General features: G+C 41.6%; 1 protein-coding gene across 1 annotated transcript in view; it reads right to left on the bottom strand.

Moving 5' to 3' along the window:
- Positions 1-13,983, bottom strand: part of SH3GL2 (SH3 domain containing GRB2 like 2, endophilin A1) — a 202,852-nt gene that overhangs the window by 34,934 nt on the left and 153,935 nt on the right. The window contains exon 3 of the mRNA XM_047767603.1: positions 6,904-6,976. Coding sequence (XP_047623559.1) covers positions 6,904-6,976 — 73 coding nt within the window. The remainder of the gene's footprint in view (positions 1-6,903; positions 6,977-13,983) is intronic.

Below are 13,983 nucleotides of genomic sequence, written 5' to 3' on the forward strand. Positions count from 1 at the left end.
GGAGCCAAGGGAAGAGTGTTCTAGGCAGGGAAACTTCCTGTGCAAAGGCCCTGAGGCAGGAACAAGCTGAGCATGCCTGAGGATGAGCAAGACGTTAGCAAGAGTGGACAGATGTCAACACAGGCTCAGAGGCAGAACAAGAGCCAGATCATGCAAGGCTCTGTAGCCAGGAAGCTGCTTCTTAGTTCAATGTGAGCTACTGCAGGGTAATAACAGAGGAATGACAGACATGACTGACAGGTGTAATGGAATGAACTGGCTGCTACATGGAGAACGTGAGAAAGAAAAGTAAGAATGAAGGCAGGCAGGATAGTGAACAAATAGAAACAACTTATAAAAGTAAATATTTTGATCAGTGCCATAAAAGATAAGAACAGGCCCTTGGACTGTAATGTATATACAACAACGCTATACACAGGCCACTCGCATTTTAGTGGCAGCAACAAGCCACACTAAGTAAAGATAGAATACAAGTTTAAGTAGTAACTAGTGCCATGAAGAAAAGCAAAACAGGGAAACAGCTCAGAGGGTGATGAAGGGTGATGTTTTAAACAAGATGGTTAAAAAAGCCACACAAATAAGGGAACATTCAAGCAGAGACTCGAGTGAAGATTCTGGGAAGACCTGGAGACAAGTGGTTTGGGCAGAAGGCCTGGCAGAGCCCCAGGAACAAGGTGCTGTGCATGTGAGGAGCAGTGGGAAGGCTGGAGATGCTGGTGCACAGGGAGTGAGGTGGAGAGCCATAGGAATGTAGGGAATGAGGCCATATCATTGGACCCTGTAACCCACCATGAGGGCTTTCAATGTTATTCTAAGTGGGGAACCACTGACAAGATTTGTGGAGGGGACCTGAGGGAAGGTGTCCTGAGGACAGTGGAGGGGACCAATGGGGTTCAGGGAATGCCTTTTCAAGGAGGTGACAGAGCTGAAGCAGGAAGGACGTAAGAAGGCAGGGGTCACACGAGGGGCAGGGGACATTCCAGGAAGAGCCAGCGCCAAGTCATCTTCTGTCATCTGTCCTTATGTATTTTCACTCTTTTTTCCATATCAGGATTCAGAAAAGCAAAATCTCTTTGCTACAAAGTCTAGACTACCAGACTCAGTACATGCCCCTTACTCTTTAAGGGTGAATATACTTCTGTGTGCAGTTAATCAGTAGACATGTCGAGGGCAAATGCTGCATCAGGCACAATGCTACGAGCCCTGAAAGATGAGGAGATGAACACGACTCAGGTCCTGCCCTCCACGAAAGGGGGTACATCCATGGTTTTTTGGAGCCAGGATCTGAAGACACAAATGCCAAACAATACTTCAGCTCTATTACCATCAAATATTTTATAATCACTCTATTTATGCATCTTTGGAAGGAGATGATTAAGAGGGCAGCCCATAGCAAAGAAATAAAATAATTTTGAAGTAATAGATTTCCACGGATAAATGAGGTATTTTCAAATTAATAAGAGCTTTTATTTCTACAGACAACATTCTACAAATGAGATTTGAACTTATTATTAAGAGATTCTGCATAGACATTTAATGACCCTGCCTTAATTCCCCACTCTCATGCATACTGGAGAACCCTAGACCATGTAAGGCATTTGAGGGAAGAGCATTTCTCTAAAGAACCAAACCTCAATGGTGCACAGCGCTTTTCATGTTCAAAGTGCTTTCCTGTCTACACATTTTAGAAATTTGTACAAGATGATGACATCTGGGTCAGAATAACTTCTCAGTGCAAACTAAAATAGTCTGTGTCATCACCACTGTGCTAAGGCTGGGAAGGAAACACAGCCAGTCTCACCATCCCTCCTGTTTCATTTCAGGGTAGTATGTCCATTGTGGTACCATGGAACAGACTGGCAGAATGTTGAACAAATGAATTAAAAAAAAAAAAACTTAAAGATAATCCTGATCTAAAATCGAGTCCATTTCTCCTTTGAAAAAATCAACTATCACTATACGTAAACCAAGAAGCTAAACATCAAACACATATCAAAATGTATGAAATAGCTTGAATGGCAAACTATCTAGACTGGTGCTGTTCACTATGGGAATCACTGGCCACATGGGCTACCACTGAGCATTTGAAATGTGGCTAGTCTGCATCAGTATGTACTGTATGTATGCATAAAACACACACCAAATTTCAAAACTTAATATAAGAAAAAAACAGGAAGTTCCAGTTGTGGTACAGTGGAAAGGAATTTGACTAGTAACTATGAGGTTGCGAGTTCGATCCCTGGCCTCACTTAGCAGGTTAAGGATCCAGCATTGCCGTGAGCTGTGGTTTATGTAGGTTGCCCATGCAGCTCAGATCTGGCATTACTGTGCCTGTGGTGTAGGCCAGTGGCTACAGCTCTGATTGGATCCCTAGCCTGTACTTCCATATGTCATGGGTGTGGCACTAAAAAAGAAAGGAAGAAAGAAAGGGGAAAAAAACATAAAAATTTTCAATGATTTTTAATAATGGCTAAAATTTTGAATATACTGGATTAAATAAAATCTTATTAAAATCAATTTTACCTTTCTTTTTACCTTTCGACATCCAGCTACTAGAAAATACAAAATTACGTTTGTGGCTCGCATCTTACTTCTACTGGACATTGCTGATTTAGTATGCCCCTCGACCCCCAAGTCATCAGCATATTCATATAAGAAAACTTTTTGCTGTCTTCTCTGATTGTCTTTGCTCTTAGAAACTATGAGAACAAAGGCTCACAATCAGGAGAAGTACACAGGGCTTTTCCCTTTCAAATTATTTCTTATCTAAACAAGTTGGAAATGTGTACTGGTGTATGCTGTTCCTGTCAGAATAATTTCACAGTCCAAGCTGAAAGCTTTTTAAGCTCTCTGTTCTATGTTCTCCAAAGCCCTGCTTCACAGGCCACATGGGTAGACCTGTGGTCCCATTCATTCTTCCTTACCTTATCAGGGAGCTGGAGTTTCCAGAGGAATTAGCTGGGATGGTCTCTGGGCAGCTCTCCCCTGAGTGTACCTACCTTGTGCTGTTAGACTATGAAGACCCATAGGGCAGGGGTCCAATCTTGGTTCTGTATCTACCCCAAGTGCACCTAGAATTACACAGGTCTTTGCACAAAAGCAAATGCACTTAATAAACATGGGTTACATGGGTAGAACTAATGGCTTAGGTGAAAGGAAGAGTTTTTCCTTCTCTCCTTTCTAAAACACATTACCCACTGACTGTCATCTGTGCTTCATAATTCATTTGTTCAAATATCCACTTGTCACAGGCTACCTGAAACTGGAGGCTGGGGATGTGGGTGTTCTAACAGGAGATGGCAAACAAAAGCACACGCACCACACAATTATGGTCAGTGTGGCATGTGCCACCAGAGAAAAGGAGCAGGGATTATGACAGGTCGCTGACAGAGGAATCTAATGTAGGCAGGGGTTCAGGAAGGTTCCTCAACGACCTCTATGCTGGACCTGAGGGAACTCTTTGCCTGGTAAGCTGGAGGGGAATGGGCAGGCTGACATGCAGGTGGGCCCTTTCAGTCTTGCTAAAACTTTAAAACGTAACCCTCAATGCAGTGCAAAGCCATTGAAGGGTTTTGTGCAGGATGATGATATGATTAGATCTGGAGGTGCACAACAGCAGATGTGGGGCCTTACACAGCCTATCTATAGATACAGGAGAAGTAATCAAACTCTCTTGGGTCATTTCAACAGGAACTGAGTTTCGAGAATATGCAAGATGTAGATGCTCCATAACCACAAGGTTTGAGAGCCAGAATACATTCTAGAGCATGCATTTTTAATATAATACAAAATACTTTCAAAGTACCCTCTAGGTGTTTATTTCCGTGGATCTACTGGCCTATCCATATAAATTTGTTATGATGCATTAGCTTCCCTTCTAACCCCAGCCAGATCTTGTTTATGTAGGACCAGTAGCCAGTGAAGCAACCATACTGGTTGAGCCAGCTTCTGGGTTACTGAGAGGCTGAGTGGTCAAAGTATTTATCAGAAGCATGAGTACGGAAATATTCTGCTCTTCTGTGCCAAGGACCAGGAGCCTCTGGATGTTGGCTATATTTCTGCATCCCCTTTTTAAGGACACTTGGTTCTGAACAAGTGCACTGGACCTTTCAGGAACTCAAGCCAATATCTTCTCTCAGGGCAAGGCATTCATGGAGGAAATAAGTCATATTTATTATAAACCAATTAAACACAGATTGTCCAAACTCTGTAGAATGAGTATACAAAATTTGATTTCATTCTAGACCCTTTGGGATGACACTTACTTGTATATATGTGTGGTTTGCCCATATATAATTGCTTTTCTCAAACCAACTTGCAATTGCTTGGTGATGACCTTAATTGTCCTCCTTGGTGGTAGATGTCCATTCAAATTTTGGTTTTTTGTTTGTTGTCTTTTTGCCTTTTCTAAGGCCACAACCGCAGCATATGGAGGCTCCCAGGCTAGGGGTCTAATCGGAGTTGCAGCTGCCGGCCTACTCCAGAGCCACAGCTCACGGCAACGCCAGATCCTTAACCCACTGAGCAAGGCCAGGGATTGAACCCGCAACCTCATGGTTCCTAGTTGGATTCGTTAACCACTGAGCCACGATGGGAACTCCTGTCCATTCAATTTTTAAATAGCCATAAAACCAGTATATTGACAGCAAATAAGCACATTCAGCATTCCGCTAAAAATGCATCATTTCTAAAATTTCAAATCTCCTCCAATTACCTCCTCCCATGACCTTGTTAAAATAAAAATAAATCTCAGCTCCACAATTTGTTCCTTTCTGCATTTCTGTTGTGTCTACTCTGAAAGTGAAGGGCCCTTTACACCTAAATGAAGAAGCCATTCTTCTCAGAGGCAGGACTGTGCAGGGAAAAGTTCCTGGGCTTAGGAGGCAGTCAGACCTGGGTTCCAGTCCTGGCTTCATTCCTTCCTTGGTGTGTAACTTTGGAAATGTTTCTGAAATTCTCTGGCCCTTGTTTTTTCCTGCAAAGAAATTTCCCAGCCCCAGTATTAGTTTTCTAGACCTGTTGTAACAGACTTCCAAAACTGTGTGGCTTAAAACAACAGAAATTTACTCTCTCAGTTCAAGAAGCTCGAAATCAAGGTGTCAGCAGGGGTGGTTCCTTTCAGAGGCTCTCTGGGAGAATCCTTCCTTGCCTCTTCCAGCTCTGGTGGCTCCTGGCATTCCTTGGCTTATGGCAGCATCACTCTAAGCTTGTCCTTTGTCTTCAGATGGCTCTCTTTGCCTAGTCAACGTCCTATTCAACACGCTCTACCCACCTACAACTCAATTCCATTATACTGAGGAACAAAGATGGGTCTCCACCAAGAACTTGTGTTTACAGATTTATAGTCTCTTTTCTATTCTATGAATTGGTCAACTGTGTTTTATGTTTATAATCAGAAAAAAACATGACTATTTTTAGAGAAGAGTGTATATAAATAGCAACATACTGAAAACGCATTAGAGATTAATATTTTCCTTACCCTTCCCTGTATTTATCTTAGCCCTACAAGTGAGTTACTAGCACAATTCACGTGTATATCCCAGGAAATCAGAGAGTGCTTTAAAGTTCTACACAAAGATAAAGACTAAAACATCCTGCCCTAAACAATGACTTCTTGTGGTGAGACAGGGCGAACAGTTCTCTTCCAGAACTGACCTATCACAGCTGTTTAAACAGTAACGAACAGGTGGAAGTCTAAGAGACCCTTGTATCTCTATGGAATATAGAGGTCACGAAGAAGGCTCCAGATAAATAATAGAGACTTGACATTTGCTATTCTTTGCCTAATCTGCCAATGATTTGGTTCCCTGTCAAATACCTGCTTCCTATGGCTTATTATTTACTTCAATATTTTCCTTCCTCACATAATCCCATTTCTGACATAGTTTAAGAAAGGGAAAAGACTGAGACTGTTATTTCCACAGTTAATTATCTTCAAAACAGCAGCAATGCTGTCCCAGATCACCAAAAGCTGAGGGAAAGCTACATCCAGTAGGATGCGGTAGAGAGCTGCTCACTACTTTTCGTATTTGTCCCCTTCCTCTTATTGCATATATTTCTTGCATTTCTCTTTCTTATCTCTCTCCCACTTATGCTCAGTATCCAAACACAATGGGGCTGACACAGTGCTTAAACTCTCTAAGAAGCTAGTCTCACGAGTAGGTGGTTTTCCCAACAGCTACACATTTCACCTACATACACCCAGCCTTACTTCAAGTTTCTATATTCTGCAGTTAGGAACTGCTACAGTACAGAAAGGGTGGTGAGGCGGTCTATATTATCGCTTTCTTTGCTCTGTTTCACTCTGTGCCTACAGAGATCAGCCCACTTCTGCCTGGTTCTCTTTTCAAGGTACAGCTCCATGATCTCTATTATAACTCTCTTCTTTTAGGAATGTGGCAGGGTAGCAAGAACAAATGCTGATTTGTGATGTGCTTGGAGAAAAATCAGAACAAAGGACAACCCTCCAAAGACTTCAGTGAGTCTGAAAAGACATAAACTCTCTGTATTTCACAAAAACTGTTCCACCTCCTACTTGTTCACACCTTTGGTGAATTATTATATTTTAATCTTAAAATTATTCCAACTTTCTTACAGCCCATTTCAAACAAATTTCAGTTAATAACAGCCTGCAGCTACCCTGACATCACGTGCCACCCACACTGTCCACACAGTTCTGTTTGTTAAATATACCACAGTTAGAAAAAGCACCACAGAAGCTTCCAGATACTTCAACATGAGCCTTAAAAAGTCGTCCCTCCCCAAAAGTGCTCCACCAGAAGTCACTGAACCTCCAAAACAGGGGACTGAGCAAGCAGAAATCCACCAAAGTTAGCATGTCTACCTAGGAGAAACTCAAAGGTATCTGGAGGGATATGCCAAACATACAAAATGAGCCCTTACCTGGATTGGGTTGAAGGTACTCAATTGTCTTAGTCATTATTTCCATGACAGCCCTGCTGGTGACATCCACTTTCTGAAATGAGAAGATAAATATTCTAAATGATGCAAATTATTAGCTTTAGACACAGGGGGTTTGTCTAAGTATATATATAACCCACTGGTGGTACAACAGAGCAAGGACCAGTCCTGCGGTGGATGGCAAGGGGCTCACAGAGCTGTCAGAAGTAACACTGGCTTTGCCTTCAGCTGTGTTCCCACAAGACTTGAAAAGTCTATTCATCCAAAGAGGAATCTGGTAATTACTAAAAATGTGCTTCAAAATACACTCCTTTATCTTCTGGTAAATGAGGTGGAGATAGCTTCCTCTCCCTGTAAGTGGCCCGAGGTTGTCTATTAAAATGGTTCATTTTCCTCAGAAAACCCTGCCAAATCATGCAAATCAAGAAGTTCAAATCTTCAGGTTCACTTTAAGAACAACCATGAAACTGGCCAGGCCATGGAGGGTATGCACATCTGAAAAGCCACCAAGTCTCCGAAAGATGTCACTTTATAGAAACGAGCATGCCATTCTTTTTTAGAATTTTTAAAAACAAATTTGTTATTAAAGTATAGTTGATTTCCATGTTCTGTCCATTTCTGCTGTACAGCAAAGTGACCCAGTCATACAAGCACACCATTCTATCAGGACAAGGCTAGAACTGGTTGGTGTGCCCAGGCCAATGAGTAGGGCTGGATATAGGATCCACGACCCCCAAAGGAGTAAATTTTTGCTGCACATGCTTAGAAATGCAGGGAGCAAAGCTAAACTTAAGGGTTTCAATGTAAAGTCTCTGGTATTGGGAGCATCCAGGGGAACAAAACCCTCAAGATGGGCCCTGGACTGATGGAGCTCAACCCCTACACGAGCTCTCCCTGCCACAGACATCATCCCTGTGGAAAAAGAGCAAACTGTTCTCCAAAAGAAGAGGCTGCACAGAAGAAAAAGATGTCCCAGAGGAAACTGATGAAGCAAAAACATATGGCCCAGGAATAATTTCAGCATAAAATAAACATAATTTAAAAAAAATAAGGTGGGGATATGAATCACACTTTGCCCCAGAAGCATTAACTCACTGTCTACAGTGGGCCAGGCATGGGCCAGGTTTCACTGCCCTGAAGATAAATGAACATCAACTCTGTTTATTGAAGTGGAAGTGGGAAATTTTTTATTTAACTTCTGAGAACATCCTAAGTACATAAAAATTTTGAGAAAACACTTCTAATCACTCCTTGAACTTTTGTTCCTAAAGTCTCTCCTTGTAAAATTCTGTATGGTCAGTACCTGCACTCAGTAGGTTACCATGGCCTCTCTCTGTTGCACCCTTCACCCCACATGGAGAGGCCATGCAGTGAGGTCCTCTCTATGTTTATGTTCCCTCATGGGCTCCTTTTCTCATGTGATCCATTCATTCACTCCACAGGGTAAGCGACTAATGAAACTTAATGCACCCTCCTATCCTCCTTTCATGGATGGGTAAGCCTCTTCCTCTTTCATGATCAGAAACCAAACCATAACCAAAAGATTTTCTCTTTCAGCTTTGCCTTTCAATACTTAATAATTTCTCCTTCCATGGAAGTCAGATTACTATATGAGTGGGGAATTTGCTACTACAGTGAGCACAGAAGAAAACATTTTTTTTTTCTTATGAGGTCATCATTGTATAAAATTACCTTAAAAAGCATTCCTATTTTAAGAGATACCTGCCCACATATGAACCCTGTGTCATGTCCTTTTGGTTAACTTGAGTTTTCAATATGTCTTAGATTTGAGTACGTGGCTAAATAGTATTTAGTTTTGAAGTAAATAGTGGTCCCCAGGGTGGTACAGCGCAGGACTTGGGTGGTCATCGAGAGATCCGGTAAATATTACCAGCATGCCAACCAACCGCTATGTACTCAGTGTCATGGAAATGAAATCAAAGGTTGTGTGCAGAGCAAACACGCTGAGAGTCTAGGTTACATGCTTGTTAGGAAGAAAACATGTCTGCTGAGTACATGACTTAAGGGTTTAAGACATTCGATGTCAAATGCATCCAAGTGTCCTGTGTGGGAAGAAAAGTAGTCCCAAAGGTGAAAGTTTCTAAGAGAGAGGGCCAGGGGAACTGTCGAGTGATGACTTAATATTCTAATGTCATCTGATGTTAGGAAGCCAACCAAACTCTACCTTTTCCTCATCTCTGTCCTCAATAATAATCATGACCACCATCATTATAAAGTGGTTTCTATTTGTCAGAAATTGTTCCAGGGGCTGTAAACAACTTAATACATTAAATTCTCAGAAACCCTATGAAACAGACACAGAGAGTTTAAGAAACGTGTCCAATTCTGGCTCTGGCATATGGGTTGTTAATTACAAATCACTACCACATACGTCTGGATAGCATAAAAAGGCAACATGGACATTTCCCAACCTGAAGAGAGATACCCAGTGAGAGCTGCAAGGCTCTTTATACCATCTCCTGGTGGGGCTGGAGACCTGGCAGAGGCCAACCACACAGGACCAGGAGGAACTCACCTTCTAGCCAGCTTCTGGTTTTGTTTTGAAAGTCCTCAAAGTCTATAGAAACTTCATTCACAAGAACTATTCTACCCTGAGCCTCTTCAAAAAGGAGGCTCTCACACACCAACTTGTTTGACCACATGCCCTCAGTTACACAATCTTCTCTATGGAGGTGCCTGTAGTGCATATCTGGAATGGACCTTGGGAAGGCATGAAAAGTGCTTCTCATTTATTGAACCCCCCTTCCCCTCTGGGCTCTGTCATAGAAACCCAAGTACTCAGGCTCTATAAAGAGCAGCTACTGGCTTGACTAAAAGCCAGTGGTCTCAGAGGAGGCACACAGATACTGGAGACAACAACATTAAAGAGTTTTCTTTGGTCCCTAAAACAGGATTCCATCTTAGAAGGAGAGCAGGAATAAAAACCACCTCACTGTCCCCTATGGTTTGACCAAAGTCTCCCAGGAAAGAGCCCACACAACCCCAGCTGCTGTGCCCACTAAGGCCGAGTCCTCCAATACTTTTACTTTATACCTAATCAAGATATCATTCTAGAGAAATTTCTAGCTAAACTCTTTTGATCATAGAATAAACTAACCTTCACTTGAAATCCACCTAAGAAAACAACTTTATCCAATACAATTATTTGTGTAACACATCATGAGGACATACACCAAATAGAGAAGAGCTACTAGCAAATTCATTTATTAGACTCTTGCTCCTGATTTTATATTTGACAGAGTCAATGAACATAAGAGAGGGAGACCATTACAGCATATAGACCAAAGCCTTAATTTTTTAAATATGGAAATCTGGACCTAGGGAAGGGAAATAAATTCCCTAAAGTCACACAACCCGTGTGGCTATTTTGGAAAGAAATATAGTTCTAAAGTCCATGGATAAGAGGGTTTCTAAGAAAGAAATGGAGGAACTGAATTGCCCAATGACCATCACACAGTAGGAGGCTGACCACCTTCCAACTTCTCTCCACCTCTGTCCTCACTCTTTCTGCCAAATGAATTTATACTGTGCCCGCCATGGACAGGATGAGACCATTACTTTGTGAGAACCCTGAACACGTCTTGTTAGGCACTTGACAGGAAAGCTATTTATACATACAACTGTCAATATCCAAGCACATAGTCTCTTATTAAAAGGCCTGATATAATGATCATAAAGAAGATTTCCACTTAAATCATTTATTATAACTGGCACGAACTTATTCCCATGTGAGAATGGCACAGTTGACCTCTGAACTTATGGCATGTAGCTCATGATTTTCTCAATGTCCAAATTTTCCTATTGCTTGAAAGTAAGTTTTGATGTGTCCTAAATGAAAACTTCCATTCTTGTGACCTCCTGAGCCTCCATTTCTTTAATGAGCCTTGTCTGGATGGGGGCAATTTTACGGGAAGTGAAATTATACAAATACAGACATATTTTCCGGAAATAAAAACTTCTCTGTGCGAAATAAGTATTTTTTTTCTGAAAATAAAAGCATAGTCACATATTCCTCTGATCTTTTCACTTCAATTTTCTCAATATCAAGATGTTAGCAACTCTCAATACAAAAAGAAAGGGTCTTCCTCCACCATCCAATCTTGTATTTTACAACTGTGGATAGGGAGAGAAACAGCTCTCTCAACCCTCCTCACTCACTACAATATTTTTCTTTTCCAACCTAATACAAGGGTTGGCAAACTATGGCCAGTGGGCCAATCTGAGCCACTTACCTGCTGTTAGATTTTTAAATGGTTGAAAAATTCAAAAGAAGACTATTTTGTTGCACATAATAACTATATGAAATTCAAATGTCAGTGCCCTTGGGTAAGTTTTATTGGAACACAGTCACACTCCTTCATTTAAGCACCATCATGGTTATTTCTGCTCTTCAACAGCAGAGGTGAGGAGCTACTTCAAAGACCACAGACACCACAGGCTCACAAAGGCTGATATAGTTACCAGAAAAAGTCTGCTGCTCCCTGCACCCAGCTTTTATTAACCAGAGGCATGCCACGCTGAATCTATGGAAGCTGATCATTTCACCAGCTTGCTCTGTCTTTAGAGACAAGATACAGGAGAAATGAAAGGCGACATACTGACTAGAATGGGGCTATTGTTTTGAGACATCTGACTATTACCTTCCCCATGGGAGACAGTGTTTCCTAAAAACAGGTGGCAGCACAAGTGAACAATTCAGCATTCCTTATGGACTAACAAAGGGACTGAGAGATATGACTTCATACCATCAGACACTGCATTATACCAGATGCTGTCACAGGGACACAGTACCAGAGTTTAAGGAAAAACAGACACCTTAAAATGGAGCACAGACAGTTTGGGGGCTGAGTGATTAATACTAAATAGAAGAATGAAGCACCCACTTAAACATGGGGTAACTTTCATGGGGCCAGCAAAAGGAAAGTTAAAATGTCATACAAAACACTAAAATCTTTCAAATTCTTGATTTTTCTATCACTGAAGTTAAGAAAACGTACCTATTAAGGATAAGAATGCATGTTCATGGACTTCCCATTGTGGCTCATTGGATTAAGAACCTGACTAGTATTCACCAGGATGCAGGTTCAATTCCTGGCCTCGCTCAGTAGGTTGAGGACTGGCATTGCCCAAGCTATGGTGTAGGTCACAGATGCAGCTTAGATCTGGTATTGCTGTGGCTGTGGCATAAGCCAGCAGCTGCAGCTCCAATTCAACCCCTAGCCTGGGAACTTCCACATGCCCAGGTATGGCCCTAAAAAGAAAAAAAAAAGTAGTTATATTTATCCTAAAAAATGAACTTCCATGTGCCGTGGGTACAGCTGTAAAAAGAGAAAGAAAAAAAAAAAAAGAATGTAAGCTCATCCACTTAAAGTCATGAGAACACCTAACTAAACAAGTCATGAAGATGATAAAACCAGCATCCTTGGGAAAGTCTGTCTGGTAGTAAACTTGCGCTGGCCCAATAAGGAGATGTTTTAATAGCTCCCCACTGAGTCAGAAGAATGAATGTTGCCTATTTCCAAACTTCTTTGCTTTATAGCACCTACCTCATGTATTTGGAAAGCTTGACTAATAACCAGAGTGTTGAAAACAAATATAAACACCTCAGGCTGAGATTGCTCCAAGGTAATGTTTTTTCTAATCTTCTTGTACATTGCTTTTAATGAATATTAGCTTGGAAATACACTAATAAGTAAGAAAAAGTGTGCCTTCACTAAATCTCAGGATAAGCAGGACGATGTCTTTAAAGGTCATCTTCATTGGGGCTCTCACCCATCCTACAATTCTACAGCAGCTAGTGAGTGTCTCTGTTTAGTAATCCCCATCTTCTCTTTTACCACCACACCCACGAAGAAGCCATTCGTGTGAGAACCTAGGGCAGGTGCCCACAGGTGCACTCAGGGTGTGTGTGACTCTGAGCATGCTGGCTGGCACTTGACTACTCTCTCTGCCATTTAAGATAGACCACTTGAATCTAATAAGACTGACGTTATTTAAAATGGCACTATTCGTAACAAACTACTTACCACACAACTCAAAGGAGATGACAACTGACGAATGTGCTTCACCCAGAATGTGGGAACCATGGGTTTAGCCCCTTTTTAAACATGGGCAGGGATGGAGAAGTCACTAATTCCCAAGGCTCTTTTTTATTTAAAAAGTTCTGACAGCAAAAATTCTTTCTTATATTGAACCTGCATCTATTTCCCCAGAGCTTCTACTCCTTAATTCTAGTCTACCACTGGCATTAAATAGGAGGATCTAGCCTCTCTTCACCCAATGAGTGTATGGAGATACTGACCATGGACATTCTCTTATAGAGCATCCCCCACAGCTGGATCTACAAAAAATCCACTCTTTCTCACTCTCATGCAGAACAGCATTCTTCCCACTCTCAACATATGCTTGTCTTGAATCTTGAGGCTGCCTCTGCTGAAAAATTTCCACTTTCATTAAAGCGGTCTACAGCCATGTTTTCAACCAGAAGACTCCTTGTTTTAACAGCAGAGATTTCCCATGATACTTTTAAAACTGCAAGAAGAGACACTCTACCCCTTGGTATGGATTACTCATGAACACAGAAACAAGAGAAAGTTTCAGGCTATAGCTCAGGTGCCCCCTACTCTAGGAAGCATCCACCGATCTACCTAGCCTAAGTTAGGTCCTCCATGAAAATCCTTCCCAAGACACCAAGCACCATGTCCTACAAGACACTGAATTATGCACCAATTCCTCCCTTCAAAAATGGAAGCTCTTTGTATTCCTGGTGCTCAGCATGATGCCTGCCACACAAAGGGATTTACAGATATTCCATGTGAACTAATGAACATAACTACATGTGCACATGCGTGCGCACACACACACACAATCACTGTGGCAACTGATGGAAATTTGTGAATAAACCAAAAGTCCCTCAAATTCTGGAACTTTCCCTTGACCAAAAAAAAAAAAAAATCTGCAGCTGTTCTAAGAAAAAATCCACATGTCTGTATTATAGTAAGAAATGTAGTCTGTGTTTGATAAAGCTTGTAAGCAACAGTT

This window comes from Phacochoerus africanus, chromosome 2, assembly GCF_016906955.1.
Source record: "Phacochoerus africanus isolate WHEZ1 chromosome 2, ROS_Pafr_v1, whole genome shotgun sequence".
Taxonomy (NCBI): Eukaryota; Metazoa; Chordata; class Mammalia; order Artiodactyla; family Suidae; genus Phacochoerus; species Phacochoerus africanus.